We start from the raw sequence: 14651 nt of genomic DNA on the forward strand, positions 1-14651 counted from the left end.
GGGTGATGGGTTGGGTTGTTGGCGTGGTTGTGCCGGTGGGGGGAGTGCACGGTGGGATCATGGGTTGCGCCGTGCTGGTGAGAGGAGTGCGGGTGGTGGTCAGGGTGGTGGTGGTGATGAGAGGACATACTTCGAAGGTGTCTCTGTGAAAATGATTGAGGTGGTTGTCGGTTTTCTCGTGGGTAGAGGTGAGGAGGATCAGGAAGCAGTGACAAACAGAAGTGATCCGGGTGATTGAAGGAGCCTCACTTCAGCCTGGTGTACAGAACATATGACATCCGTTCGCCTTTCTGTTTTCATTGATTGATGCCGTCGTTGTTGTTGCCCCGTCGAGCTGTGCAGATGAAGAGGTCGATGACGTACATCTCACGTCACAAGTTTCCAAGCACGTGCAAGAGGTATTTCTCTTGGTGCCAGCTCCGGCCAATGAGAATTGAGGCAGCCTCATTGCTCGATACCGCCCAACATTCTTCAAACCAAAACTGCTACCAGCCAGTGCAAGCATTCACCTGTGTATTCTCAAGGATTGAGGATCCTGGCGCTGATACTGGTCGTGCCTTCTGCAGGCCCGATGCCAACACTATCGAAGTCGAGCAGTTCAGCTGCCGAGGCCGTAGCTCTGGAACTGATGAACAGCGCTGGTTTTTCCACGGCCATATATCGAGCCTTGTCGATCAAAAGGATCGCCTTCGTCCATCAAGGGCTCATTGGAGCGAGTGTCCATTTCGGCTGTGTAAGATCTATTATGGAGAGTGGAGTTGCTGCAGCATCCTCAGTCTCTTCGAGGGATTCATGAGAATAATGCTCCGGATTGGAGTCAAACTGACGATCGTACCAGTAATTGGACCTGTTCCCCCATCAGCTGTGTTCCAAGGTCGTTTGACAAGGACTCACTGTTGAATTAGAGTGGCTGCGCTCTCCTCTGGATGCATCCTCTTAATGTGAGTCCTGAAGTGGACTAATAGACGAAATTCCTTGTCCGGTTTTGAACAGTCTTTGCCGAAGCACATGTAGGACCGGGCGTTCCTGTTGTTAATGTTGTGAACGCCATAGAGATGCCTGTCCAGGTCCGCGCCGCTGAGGAACCCCTTCTGCACACGAGGGCAGCCTGGAAATGTGCATTTGTGGTCGCGCTTATGACTGGTGGGAGACATATCAGCAGTGACGCGGGAGTGCCATTGCGGCGGGGGTTTGTACCTCAATTCTGCACGAGTTCTCGCGCGGTAGCCGCAATCAGCACGTTTGAGCTCTGATGATCTGATCGTAGGCCCTGCGAGGTGAACCACCCCACTTGGGGTCGACCTTACGGTTTGTCCAGCGTGTTGCGCTCTAACCTCGGGCTCAGGGGTCTGTGTTTGTCGTGAAGACAGCTGTCCATCGGCAGAGAGGGCGTCATCCGGCAGAGCCCAAGAGTCGGCTCGCGGTGCACTGAGAGGAGGATCATCGGCCTGTGGCAGGTCCTCGAGACTTTGAGGGGAGATTTCACGTTTGACGGGCAGAGCGGGACTGTTTAGAGGTTCTTGAGCGGTGAAACCAGTTGAACCGGACTGTCTTCTGATGGTGGATGTTTGGCCGATCAGATCAGACCATGCAAAGTCTGGCAGGCGGCGCTCGGTCACTATGAGGCGCTCAAAGACACAGTCATCGGGCACCGAGCACTGCAAACAAGACGCGGCTCCTGGCTCTACATGGCATCTCATCGCCCGTCGTCTGCAAGGTTGGCAGCGGGCATCGCCCAACAGTTCGGTCACTATCGCTGGCCTGGAGATTTCGATGGTGGAATGGTCGTCTCGGGAGGGGCGAGGGTCTCCTCTGGACGAAGTTGGAGGGGGCTGGTTGTTGATTGGGGTTGGCATGGGGTGGCTCCTTGAAGATTGTCGTCCTTGAATTTGCGCTGGTATAGAGATGCAGGGAAGCTGATTGCCTCTGTAGAGTCGAAGAAGAAACCTCGTATTGTTGCTACGTTGCGAGCTGGGTTGTTGATGCTTGGCTTGGCGCCTTGAAGCCAGGATCGTCATCAGATTGTCTATGGTTCACCGTAAAAAGGTACGGTGGTGCATACATCCCAGAGCTGCGACTAACGGACCGACGTCAACAATTTTTCCGGTCCAGCAAGACATCAGACTGCTCTTCACACCCTGATATAACGACTGATATGTAGTCTCCCATCAACACATCCTCCCACCTCTTACAGGAAGATTCAGTCACCATGCCCACCCTGTCCGGCCGCACCAGGCCGATCGAGAAATTCGCCGCCGCCGCCGCAAAGTGTTCCGTCGAGGTATGTGCGCCGCTACAGCTGTCGCCCTTTGCGTTCATGAATCCTATGCCCGTCTTGAAACGCATCACCACAATCACCGAGAACCCCAAGTGCTGAGACGGTTGAGTGAGAACAGGCCTCCGTGTACGGCAAGTGCATCTTGGCAGACTACCAGTCGACGTACCAGGACATGTGTGCCAAGGAGTTTCTGCGCTTGAAGGACTGTTATCTGGTAAGTCCCGACGAGGTCGTCATCAGCCCGTTTTGCATCACGATATTTGGTGGCCCATGCCTATTAGGGGGGAAAGAAAGATCGGGTTGTGCCTGGAAGACTCGACTAGAGCAATGCTGGGATCGTTCGATCAGGGGGTGCTTTTCTACAGGACTCCTCTATCTTTCAATCTTCTCATCAAGAATCTCATTCATCCGTTCCTTCTTTGGCAGACATCTAGCTAATTCTTTCTTCAACCGCGCAGAGACACGCAAAGAAGTCGTGACATGCATGCTCCATGTTTTACACTTTCTTTTCGTATCCTCTTGGCCGGATCTACGCCCTCTTCACCCGGTCTTGTCTTTCTACAACAAATGTCATAAAAATGTCATCTTCATGCTCGTCATGGTTTTCCAGTCGAAATCCATCTGCTCAGAGCTTCAGCAATCTCAACAAAAAAGTCGCCTTCTGCACCTCCTGCACCTCCTCGACAATCAAATCGGCTCCGCCGTTGTCCCCGTTCACGATCGGTCCCTCCACCTCCGTAACAACGTGATGGTCCACCGGCCGTCTCAGCGCCTTCTCAATGAAGGAGCTCTGTTGCTGAAACACCTGCGCCAGCCCAATATTGTCTGGGTCTTGCTGGACTCTGTACTCCATCTTGACATCGTCCGTGGGTTTCAGGTTCGCCTTCTTTCGGAGTTGCTGCACTCGGTTGATGATCTCGCGCGCGAGACCTTCCTGTGCCAGTTCCGGGTAGATAGCCACATCGAGAATGGTCAGGACGTCGTTATCGGTATTCGTTTCTTGGTCTTTCGAAGTTTCGTCTTCTTTGAGCGCGCGTCTGACCACCAAATCCCCTTCAACCAATTCGATCCCAGCCACGGTGAGCTTGCCCTCGGATAAATACGTCTTGCAGTCATTGCTGGTCACATCCGGAAGTGCCTTCTTGACTTTTTGCATGTCTTTCTTCAATTTCTTGCCAAGAACAGGCCAGTCCGCAGTCACGCTGTACTGTACGTTGTATTTCTCTTCGTCTGACGACAGGACCAAGTCCCGCACATTAAGTTCTTCCGTAATGTATCCTTCAAGCGACTTGACATCGTCCAGGTACTGCTGATCTTTGTGGATGACCACGAGCGTCTTCAGTGGCGTCTTCAGGCCGATAGCTCTTCTTTCTCGTGACTGTCGGGCAAGTTCAATGACCTTTTGCATCCGTCCCACACGTCGTTCCACGACCAGATCGAACAACTCCTGTCTGACTTCAGGGAACGCGAGGAAATGAACGCTTCGCATATCTTCACTGTGGAGGGACTTTGGTATGTATGGAAGGAGTCTGGTATAGATGAGGTCGGCAATGAAGGGCGTGAAGGGTGCGAGTCCACGAACGAGTGTAAAGAGGACGTCAAAAAGGGTGTTCAGGGCATGTAGGGTATCATCCACACCAAGTTCACCCTTTAGTCTCTTCCGGTTGAATCTGATATACCAGTTCGTCGTCTCATCAATCAAGTTGAGCAGGCCTGGCACGACCGTGTACAGTCGATAAGCCGCCATCTCTTCGTTGATATATTTGAGTAAACTCTGACAGCTGGCGAGAATCCATTTGTCCATGACGTTGGTGTTCGTCGTGTCCATTTCCGGGTTGAACAAGTAGTCAACACCCTCCACCTTTTTCAGCAGTTCCACTTGCCCTTCGAAGAATTTGTAACTGTTCCACAAAGGTAAAAGAACCTTTGCAACAATCTCCTTGACACCTGACTCTTTGAATCTCAGAGGTTCAGCTCGCACAACGGGTGAATTGATCATGTACAGCCGCAGAGCATCTGCACCGTACTTGTCAATCACCGTATTAGGATCTGGGTAGTTCTTGAGCCTTTTGGACATTTTCTTGCCATCCTCTGCGAGCACAATACCGTTGACGACACAGTTCTTGAAGGGCAAGACCTTCTTCAAGTGAATACCTAGAATGACAAGGGTATAGAACCACCCACGAGTCTGGTCGAGACCTTCTGCAATGAAGTCACCAGGGAAAGTTCTCTCAAAGTACTCTGAGTTTTCAAAGGGATAGTGCGCCGAGGCGTATGGCATGCTTCCAGACTCAAACCAACAATCGAACACCTCTTCGACCCGGCGGAGCACGCCATTGCCTTTCTGGCTCGGAATGGTGATGTCGTCCACACTGTCACGGTGGAGGTCTGTGATCTCGCCTTTGTAACCACTGAGCTTCTTCAGTTCTTCTATGCTGCCGATCGCAACAACTTCTGAATAGTCCTCACTCGCCCACAGCGGAATGGGGGTTCCCCAGTATCGATTTCTCGAGATATTCCAGTCACGGGCGTTCTTGATCCACTCCGCAAATCGCTTCTCTTTCACAAAATTGGGAACCCAATGGGACTTCATGATGCCGTCAAGCATATCTGGAATGATGCTGGGCACCTTATCATTTCCAGCAATGTTGACAAACCAACCCGACACAGCACGGTAAATCAAAGGCGTGTCTGATCGCCAGCAGAACGGGTACTGATGGGTCACTTGACTGTCCCGGATGAGACGTCCGGTCCCCTTCAGATGTTTGATGATATGCTTGTCTGCTTCCTTCACATGCTGACCCGCAAAGTCTGTTACCTCTTTTGTGAAGCGGCCTGTATCGTCGACGGGGTTGGGAGGGAGGTGCTCGTGGCTGATGATGCCATTCTCCATGGCGACTCGGAAATCTTCTTCACCAAAAGCTGGTGCTTGGTGGACAACACCCGTACCATCATCATCCGTAACATAGGCAGCGTTGAGGACTCTGAACGCCCGGTCCTTGAATTCGTCATAGAAGTAGTCAAAGGGCGGGAGATACTGTTTGCCTTTCAGGTCTGAACCCTTGATCTTTTCTAGAATCTTGAATTTGGCCTTCTTGGGGTCTTTATACAGCGTCCGCAACAGCTTTTCGAGCATGATGAATTTCCGACCGGAGTCTTGATCCAGGAACTTGATGTACTCAAAATCGGCATTGACGGCCAAGCCAATGTTGGAGGGCAAGGTCCAGGGAGTGGTTGTCCAAGCCAGAAAGCTGGTTTCAGGATCCTCAAGTAGCGGGAAGGCGATGACCACTGCAGGGTCTTGTGCCTCCTTGTAGTTGGACTGAGCTTCGTGCTGACTTAGCGGCGTGCTCAGTGCGGTCGAGAAGGGCATGACTCTGTAGGAGCGGTAGACCATGCCCTTGTCGAACAGCTGCTTGAAAACCCACCACACCGACTCCATAAAGGTAGGATTCATGGTCTTGTAGTCGTTGTCAAAGTCAATCCACCTTCCCAGCCGGTCAATGGTCTCTCTCCACTCGGTCGCATATCTCATGACAATGGCTTTGCACTCCGCGTTGTATTTTGCGATCCCCATCTCTTTCACTGCCGCTGGTCCAGAGATGTTGAATTTCTTGTCAATCTCATACTCGATTGGCAGGCCATGTGTGTCCCAGCCGAATCTCCTCTCGACGTAGTAGCCCTTCATAGACCAATATCTTGGAATGATGTCTTTTATGGTGGAAGCCAGTAAGTGGCCGTAGTGAGGCAAGCCGGTCGCAAATGGCGGGCCATCGTAAAAGGTGTAGGGTTTGTTGTCTTTGGAAAGGCGCAGTTGGGTCTGGAAGGCGTCAATTTCCCGCCAGCGTTTGAGGGTAGCCGCCTCTTCGGCAGCAAAATCGACTGCCATGTTTGCAGAGCTGAAGCTGGGGACGAGTTGGTGGGGGGTATGAGGGTCTTTTCAAGAGGCGGAGTGACTCAATATTCAATACAAATCTTGGCGGCGAAACGCGAGGCTCCGGCGCCGCTTTTAACCACCGGGTGACTCAACTCCCACCCCTGTCCCTTCCAGGGCAATCCTGCCACCAGCTCATTTTCAATATGGCCGGAGGTGGAAGACGGCCATGTAGCCTGGGGTGCTCGTCCATAAAATTCACCATATCCGGCGAAGCAATCTTACCCTTAGCACCCAGACTAGATGGTATGGCTACTCCAATATGATCTGGACTTTCTATGGACACCATGTCCAAGTCAATGGGTTGAACTGCGCATGCCGGATGTCCATTCCATTTACGCCGCGATGAATTCACCTTCTCATGATCTAGCCTCAGGGACCGGTCTGACGCCCTCAACCCAGCAACTTCCAGGATGCCTGGAGCCTCGACACGGCTGAGTTTGTGCCTTACGATCATGATTGCGTGTGCCAAAGCAGGGTACTGTGGAGCTGTTCCTCCGTATCCTGCGGAGGACAAATTTCCCAATGGGCCAGACTTTAGCGCCCAGAACCGAGAAGTCTAACGTCCCGGTAGCAACAGGACAACAGGAGATGGGCCCGGATAGCCCTTGGAGAGCCGTTGGAGAAGGGGACAGGGGAAAACATACTCAGCAGGCGAAGCGCAGTGTCTGACTGGTCTACAGCAACGGCAAACCGAATGAGGCTATGCGGGGAGATATTATCTCCAAAACGATTCCCATGCTACAATATCGTCCCCGGGGACCGCTGAGAACATTACATTGAACTTTCAGGTGAAAGAGAGGGAGAGACACCCCATGTTCATTGATTGTAAGAAGCCAGACATGGAGAACAATGCGGCTCAACAACCACTTAAGCTCCCCACGGACTCCGTGTATGGATTTGTGGGGATTGGAGTCATGGGATATGGAATGGCAATGAACCTCCGCGCGAAAATCCCCCAGACAGCCAAGTTTGTGCTGTGTGAGATCAACGAGGCAAGAAGGGAGCAATTTCTCCAGGAATGTAAGGCTTCTGTGGAAGTGGCGCATTCGCCACGCGAGGTCGCCGAGAAGGCCGTGAGTGAGCTCCTACACCAGGGAGACGGAATGAGTTGACTCTAAAGGGAAGCCGTGATCCTCCAGGACATTATAATCACCATGCTCCCACGAGCACCGCACGTCCATGACGCCTTTACAAATCCCGAAACAGGCTTCATATCCGGGTTATCATCCTCGTTGCCGCCACGTATATTCCTTGAATGCTCAAGCATTGACGTCGCGACATCAACGTCCCTCGCCAAATTGGTCGCCTCTACTGGACTAGGCCTCTTTGTTGATGCTCCCGTTTCGGGGGGACCCCAGGGTTCCAATGCGGGCACTTTGACCTTCATGGTTGGAACGCCCAACGAGCAGATCTTTGGCGTCGTGAAGCCAATTTTAGCAACCATGGGCAAGGAGGAGAATATCTACCAGTGTGGAGGACTAGGTGCTGGGCTCGCGACGAAACAGTTGAATAACTACCTGGGCTATGTTGGATATTTGGGGCTTTGTGAAGGTGAGTTGCTCTGAATCATTCCGGCCACAATGGATATATGCTTTGCTTGCTCCTTCGCCCGTCAAATGCTGATCTTGAACTACATCGCAGTCATGAACGCCGGTCTGCTCTACGGCCTTGACCCAAAGATTCTTTCAAGTAAGTTCCTCGAATCTCTCAACACGCCCCGCCGTGCCATTGCCCCCCTGAACTTCCTTCCCCCCGTCCTTTGTCTCACCAGATGAGGAAGACCGACTAAGCCTGCCTTCTCAGATGTTATTAACGCTTCGTCCGGCATGAACTGGAACTCCCTCCACCACAACCCGGTCAAAGGGGTAAACCCGGCCGCATCTTCCGCGCGAGATTTCAAGGGAGGCTTCACGACCGAGCTCGCCGGCGGCGTCATTGATGATGCAGTCGCGCTCATGAACTCCGTTGGCGCCAGCACCGTCCTGGCCGACCCGGTGCAAAAGGTCTTTGTGGAGGCGAGGAAGAACGACAAGTGTAAAGGTATGGAGGCGAGGAGCGTGTGGAAGCTATTCGCCGAAGACGGCGGGAGCGATGTGCGGAAACTGTAGATTACCGAGCCATAAACCGGTCCAGTCTCGCTCTTGATGTTTTGCCTGAGCTTCTGTAGGTACGAGTCTATAGCCGGCGATAGGTAGATGTGATATCAACATGGCTGGCTTCTTTCTCCCCACTACTTTCCTGCCTCCTTTTCAGGCTAAACGCCAGCTTATAGTGGTTCTCTTGTCACAACCTGTCAGGCGATGTGCTGTTCAGGAGTCAGAGACCAGGAACGGCCAGGTACTCCCCGTAGATGCACTGAAGGGCCCGGTGGGTTCCGGGAGTACTGGGCGAGTGGGCAGAATCACCGTTTGAGGATTGCACAAGACAATGGAAATAGAGGGTCGTGATACAAAAGATGCTGAAGATGGAAAACCAAGACCCAATGCACCGACACCTGAAATTCCGGAGGAAGGACATTGATTACTGTACAGGGTATAGTTCTATACTGTCAACTTTTAGTTTCCAATACTTGGGCCCCGTGGTATGCGAAACGCCCCGAGTTGTACACACGACATGAGAAGACAGGGCCAAGGCACCGTTAGGAAGACGCACGCTTGTTCAATCGACGGCGTCGTCGCTGGCGCCCGCGTCCTCGTCCTCGTTCTCGTCCTCATCTTCATCTTCAGCGCCGGCATCCTCCTCTTCGTCTTCGTCTTCGTCTTCATCTTCAGAAACTTCCTGCCCCAGTTCTTTGAGCTTCTTCTTGTCGGCAGATCTCTTGGCTTCGAGATCGCCAAAGACGACCAAAAGGTCGTCGAGTTCAGTCTGAACGTCCTTTCGAGCGGCCTTCTCTTTCTCAAGGTCTTCAGCGAGATGCTTGGAACGGTTCTCAGCCTCTTGAGCACGACTCTCCGCCCGCTTCAGGCGCGCTTCCAAATTCTCAGTTTTGCTCTTATATTCCTCATGCGCTGTGGCAAGATCCTGGGCGTGGTTGGCTTCAGCCTTCTGTAGCTGAGCTTCCAACTCTGAAATTCTGCTTTTCAGGTCTGCAATTTCAGCCGCTTCTCTCTCTCGGGCTTTCTGTGCTTGAGCTTCTACCTCACTGAGTTCTCGTGTGTGCCGCTCATTGAGAGCCACCTGCTCTCGCGCGGCTTCCTGCTCAATCATTTTCAGACGCTGTTCGAATCTCTGGACTTCCAACTCATGCTGCTTTCGCGCCGTCTCGATGGCGGTTAGATGATCATTGCGTCTTCGATTGAGCTCGTCCTCATGATGCTTCGATAGAGTGCTTCTCTCCTGCTCAAAGCCTTTTTGAATTTTGTGGACTTCATCCTCGTGATTTTGTTGCAGGCTCTGATTGATTTGCTTGATTCTAGATAGCTCGACCGTGGTGGATTCTCGCGTGCGGCGGTGATCGAGCTCCTCTTGTTCTAGCCTCCTCTTGAGCTGCAGCAGTTCACTGTTAGCGGCCTCCAACGCTCGTTTCTGTTCCTCGACTTGAGCTCTGAGACTGTCGACGAGGTCTCGGGAGATGCCCTTCTGCACGCCATTGCTCACAATAGAAACTTCAAAATTTGGATCCCGGTCAATGGCTCGTAGGAATCGGCTATAATTGTCCTTGAGAAAGTCGATGAAAGTCTTGTCGAAGAACACTTCTGGCAGGCCGCCGTTGCCGGTCTGCGGTAGGACCTCGAAGTCTCGCACGAAGATATTTTCTCGAAGCTTTGTCAAGCGATCCACATAGGCTTCCCTGCCCAGGTTGGTGTTCAGCAGTCCATGAAGCGTGCTCCGCGGAATCGGAGAGTCTTTTGTTGAGAATTCATAGATTACTCCTAGCACGAATGCGCAAAGACCCGCAACGAGAGGCATCGAACTTTTGGCGATCTTGACAGCCGCAATAAGACCTTGAACATTGCTGCCCTCTGCCAGCAGGTCGTTAACCGCTTCCGGATCTTCAAACAACCAGACGGACAACAACATCAAATGTCCAAGTAAAGCGCGCTCATCCTCGACGTGCTGTACACCCGCCACCACGTTGCTTGCGATGCTCTGTATGAAGGTAACGACCTCTTCTCCACTTTCGGCGTCACCTTCTGTCACCTTCAAGGCCATCTCTTTGGTGTCAGCATTGTCGTACAGGAGATGTAGCAAAAGCACCGCAGCCATCCATTGTTGATACGGGTCAGAGTTGTTACGTGCTCCGGGGGGTTCAAGCAAGACGGTAAGCATGTTGGGAATTGCATCGTCGCCTGCTTTGTGTCCATCGATAGCCCTCCGTAGCACGTGAGTTCGTATGCCCACATGGCCATTCATGAATGCTTCGAGGCAGGAACATGCAGCCAGTCGGACGTCGAATAGAGCCAGAGGAGCAGGCTCTAGTGCCACCTCTAGAAGTGATTCGATTACGTTCTGAGTTCGAAAGGCAGGTTTGTTGGGCTTGGGCGCCTTCTCACTGGTGGCGTTTGACGGATGGCCATTTGTAGTAGGGCTATCAGGCTCTCTGATTTGGACTCCAAGATCCCCGAACCTTTCCTGGAGACTATGATTTGCTCGAATGATGTCGCCACATGTTTGTAGTGACTTTGTTCGCACACCAGTGCTGAATGCAGGATGGAAGGCAATTCGCAAAATAACGTCTAGAACTCCGGTCGTCCAAAATATTTGTTGGTTGACCACAGTCCCTTGAGCGCCTTGAGCAAGAAATAACTGGATAATCCCCAATAAGCCCCACACGTTCATATCCCGCTGTGGTTTCAGCCATTCTGAGCTGCCATCTCCAGAGTCCTCTTGGTCAACGGCGGCCGACAACAGTTTCTTGATCTTTAGGATCCCACCGACCTCTCTAAAGTACGATTGGTTGGATGTGTTGAGGTCCAAAAGATTGGCCAAAAGTGACAGGCAGTCCTGAACGGTGGTAGAGCCGTGCGTAAGACCACCGTCGCCGTCAATGAGAGCGAATATACGGTCAAATGCGTTCTCAAAGGCCACCACTTTCTGTATTTCTCCAGAGGTGGGAGTCAAGGCAACCAGGAGTACCAAGGCCTCATTTCGAATCGCCTCCCGCCTGTCGTCCAACATGTTTGTTATTCGAGAGACGCCCAGAGGTGCCGAGAATATAGCCTCTTGTGTGCGTTGTGGCCGGGCGGTGGATATATGAAAAAGAATCTGGAGGACATATAAACGTAAGTAGAACTCATTAGGCTCGAGCAAGTCTAGGAGAGCGGTGATGTTGTCCTGTCTCTGCGTAAACTCGTCGGCTAGCCACAGACTGATCTCCTCCGAAGCCTCTGTTGATTTCTCATCGGGCTCAAACAGCATCAAAAGGGTCTCCAGCAGAATCTTGATTGTATCTGAATCGTCTCCATCTCGTCTCAGTCCGGCAATCAGATCTCTCAATGCGCCGGAGGCGACCGAAGCAGGGTATAGCTTTGCAAAGCTGCGTAGACCGAGGATCGCAGCCCGCCGATCTTCTAGTAGCGTGGCACTTGAGAGGCGGCTGCTGAGAGTCTGGATGGTGTCGGTAGCAGTCTGTCGCGCAGGCGCCTGTGCTTCGAGAATTCGCATCATCTTGATGGCCGTTTCATTGTCATGGGGACGATCGTCTTATATTGACTGAGCGTCTGTCAGCCATGGACTAAAGGATCGGTGCGCACATATTGGGCAGGGAGTCGGATCAAGAACATAAGTGTGGGCTGGCAAGGCAGGCAGTCGTCGACCGTTTCCAGCATCAATGTTGGTATAGAACGCGTTGTGACTTTGGGCTGAATAGACAAGTTGTCCGCAGGCCAAGAAATATTCCGGCATAAAAGCGGCAACGCGATCAACCCAGGCCGCCAGCCTTGCGAGCCTTGTCATCAAGACCAAGGCTGTCTTGGCTATCCGCTTGAGCCTGCCGAGGCAGTAAAGGCTGACCCCTCCCAAATGTATTCCGCACATCGGCTGCAAGTATGGGTCTCCGACAATGATAATTTGGGGTTGACTAATAAATATATATGTGATGGTACGCTGTAGACGCCTTGTAGATCCGTGACGTGGGTTCAAACTACCGTATCGAAGGTCGCTGCTTGTCAATTTGGCACTACGCCCGGTTATATCGTGTTCTTCTGTAAGTGAGCCGGCTTTGGATAGCTGAGCTCGAACCAGGTCAGGAAATGTTCAAATCTCCTTACAACATCGATATTCCTCTTATCGATGTCAATACCTTTGTCTTCCAGTCTGGGAGTAAAGCTTCACGGGAGGCACCTCAATACTTCGACGCCGACACACCTGCAAAATGTTTTAGTCTCGCTCAGGGTGAAATCTATTCGAAAAGAGTAGCTCTTGGATTACAACAACTTGGCCTTAAAGCCGATGAGCGCCTTCTGCTATACTCCAACAATCGACTTTTCTTTCCGGTTGTGATTTGGGGAACAATTGCGGCAGGATGCATTTTTTCTGCAGCATCTCCTTCGGCTTCGGCATCGGGTGAGTTATTCTCCCAGATTTTCTCATAGCGGCGTCGTTGATTCAAGAATGCTGTATCTGCTGACTTCGGATCAAAGAATTGGCTTACCAGCTGCGGGATTCCGGAGCGACCTTGCTGCTCACTGGACCGGACGGGATTGCTGTTGCTCTCAATGCCGCTTCTGAAGTAGGGCTATCGCGGAACAGGATTTTGGTGTTCCATGATCCAGACGAGGATCTCTCGTCGTACAACCTTCACGGCTTGAATTCGTGGACAAATATCTGGGCGTCTGAAGACGCTGTTCGACATTGGTCTTGGAAGCGCCTAGCTACCATCGAAGAAGTCGACGGAAAGACGGCGATTATCAACTATTCCAGTGGGTGAGTTCCGGCAAGACACTTTCGAGGCCTTAAGAGATGCCTGTTCCATTACTGACAATTCTTGAGAACCACTGGGCTTCCAAAAGGGGTGCAGATATCTCACTATAACCTCGTCTCCAACTCGGTACAACTCCTGTTCAAGCGGGCTTTAGTTGGAAGCACACCACAAGCACATGCTCGCAAGGAACGACTCGACGTCTCTGGGGAGCGATGGCTAGCACCACTGCCCATGTATCATGCCTATGTGAGTGACGGCTCTCCAGGATACGGGTGTCGTACAGTCCGGCACACTCCAGACAGACTGACATTGGTCATAGGGTCAAACCTATTACGGTATAAATGCTGCGGTATTGGGAGCGAAGGTTTTCATAATGTCAAAATTTAACGTCACAAGATATTTACAGTACCTTGATGCCTATCGCATCACATTCATGACAGGTGTGCCGACTGTCATCGCAATGTTGTGCAAGCAAGACGCTCCCGAACGATACAATCTGAAATCTCTCGAGCAAGTCGTGAGCGGTTCAGCACCCCTTGATCCCAAGCTAGGGAGACTCCTTGCGAAGCTGTATCTTCGACCCGGTGTGCAGGTAAAGCAAGGCTGGGGGATGACAGAGTGCACCTGTTCCGCGACTGGTTTCTCCCCAGACGAGGAGGATGATGGACGCTCAATTGGTTGGCTGAATCCCAACTGCGCGGCGAAAATTGTCCCTGTAGACGAGGAATTGAGCAGTTCTACCGCGTCTGGGCAGAAGACTGGTGAAATATGGGTATCTGGGCCGAACATCATGAAGGGATATTGGAACAAGCCTGAGGCTACTGCACAAACCATTGTCCAAGAGGATGGCCACCGTTGGTTGAGAACTGGTGATATCGGCTACTGCGATGATCAGGGAAAGTTTTATATTGTTGATCGTCTAAAGGCAAGTCTTCAACACACTGAACCGGCGAAGTTAGTCATATCGTTCTTTTGCTTATTGATCCGACAGGAACTTATCAAGATAAAGGGTCTTCAAGTTTCACCAACAGAGCTTGAGTTGACACTTCTCAACCACCCTGAAGTGACAGACGCAGCTGTCGTGGGTGCCATTATGTAGGCAGCCACACTCCAAACTGTTTTCAGCCTCTATTATTAAATGAGCTAACTTATCCACCGACAGAAATGGGGAGGAATACGTTCGGGCATTTGTTGTCCGCAAGAGTGATACACTCACCGCGAAAGAACTCTTCGAGATGATCCAGAAGAATTTTGCTCCTCACAAATGGCTAACCGGAGGTATCTACTTCATCGACGCAATCCCAAGAACAGGCAGCGGAAAGATTATGAGGCGAAACCTGCCTCAAGTGCCGTCAACCCGGCCTTTGAAACTGTGACTGGTATCGGAGCACAGAACGACTCGTTCGGGTCATCACCAAGACGTGATGACCACGCTCACGAGAGAGCCTCGCGCTAGTAAGTGGCTGGCAGCAGCATTTGCCCTTCGCACATGCAATCTTAGACAAGATGATACATAAAGGTCGACAGGATGGAAAGACAGATAGATGGGGAGGGCACATAGAACTTACAGTAGA

At 51.8% G+C, this 14651-nt stretch overlaps 4 protein-coding genes across 6 annotated transcripts; 2 read left to right on the forward strand and 2 right to left on the reverse strand.

Moving 5' to 3' along the window:
• Positions 1-2586: 2586 nt before the first annotated feature.
• On the reverse strand, positions 2587-6198 carry PV07_11976 (isoleucine-tRNA ligase). Its single transcript, XM_016399460.1, has one exon. It carries the CDS (start codon positions 6165-6167, stop codon positions 2904-2906), a length of 3264 nt encoding a protein of 1087 aa, XP_016244022.1. The 5' UTR covers positions 6168-6198; the 3' UTR covers positions 2587-2903.
• A 142-nt stretch (positions 6199-6340) lies between these two features.
• On the forward strand, positions 6341-8441 carry PV07_11977. Of its 3 annotated transcripts, none has more exons than XM_016399463.1 (4): positions 6341-7288; positions 7341-7766; positions 7857-7904; positions 8019-8441. In XM_016399463.1, the coding sequence occupies exons 2-4, from the start codon at positions 7370-7372 to the stop codon at positions 8321-8323; spliced, it is 750 nt and encodes a 249-aa protein (XP_016244025.1). In that variant the 5' UTR covers positions 6341-7288; positions 7341-7369; the 3' UTR covers positions 8324-8441. The 3 variants fall into 3 exon arrangements, with proteins under 3 accessions (XP_016244025.1, XP_016244023.1, XP_016244024.1); XM_016399461.1 differs by having other exon boundaries at positions 7355-7766; XM_016399462.1 differs by having other exon boundaries at positions 6341-7766.
• A 274-nt stretch (positions 8442-8715) lies between these two features.
• On the reverse strand, positions 8716-12002 carry PV07_11978 (uncharacterized protein). Its single transcript, XM_016399464.1, has one exon. It carries the CDS (start codon positions 11820-11822, stop codon positions 8874-8876), a length of 2949 nt encoding a protein of 982 aa, XP_016244026.1. The 5' UTR covers positions 11823-12002; the 3' UTR covers positions 8716-8873.
• A 302-nt stretch (positions 12003-12304) lies between these two features.
• Positions 12305-14453, forward strand: PV07_11979 (uncharacterized protein; the record flags this gene model as incomplete). Its single annotated transcript, XM_016399465.1, has 6 exons — positions 12305-12719; positions 12797-13079; positions 13146-13323; positions 13397-14002; positions 14069-14172; positions 14240-14453. The coding sequence occupies exons 1-6, from the start codon at positions 12407-12409 to the stop codon at positions 14451-14453; spliced, it is 1698 nt and encodes a 565-aa protein (XP_016244027.1). The 5' UTR covers positions 12305-12406.
• Positions 14454-14651: the final 198 nt, after the last annotated feature.

The sequence above is a fragment of the Cladophialophora immunda genome (genome assembly GCF_000835495.1).
Source record: "Cladophialophora immunda strain CBS 83496 unplaced genomic scaffold supercont1.7, whole genome shotgun sequence".
NCBI lineage: Eukaryota > Fungi > Ascomycota > Eurotiomycetes > Chaetothyriales > Herpotrichiellaceae > Cladophialophora > Cladophialophora immunda.

What these genes read in the sequence shown, in the direction of transcription:
- PV07_11976 (XM_016399460.1), bottom strand. Translation starts at nt 6,167, where the DNA reads ATGGCAGTCGATTTTGCTGCCGAAGAGGCGGCTACCCTCAAACGCTGG.
- PV07_11977 (XM_016399461.1), top strand. Translation starts at nt 7,028, where the DNA reads ATGTTCATTGATTGTAAGAAGCCAGACATGGAGAACAATGCGGCTCAA. An exon ending in GCGAGGTCGCCGAGAAGGCC is followed by an intron (nt 7,289 to 7,354) that starts GTGAGTGAGCTC and finishes GTGATCCTCCAG; the next exon opens with GACATTATAATCACCATGCT. An exon ending in ATATTTGGGGCTTTGTGAAG is followed by an intron (nt 7,767 to 7,856) that starts GTGAGTTGCTCT and finishes ACTACATCGCAG; the next exon opens with TCATGAACGCCGGTCTGCTC.
- PV07_11978 (XM_016399464.1), bottom strand. Translation starts at nt 11,822, where the DNA reads ATGATGCGAATTCTCGAAGCACAGGCGCCTGCGCGACAGACTGCTACC.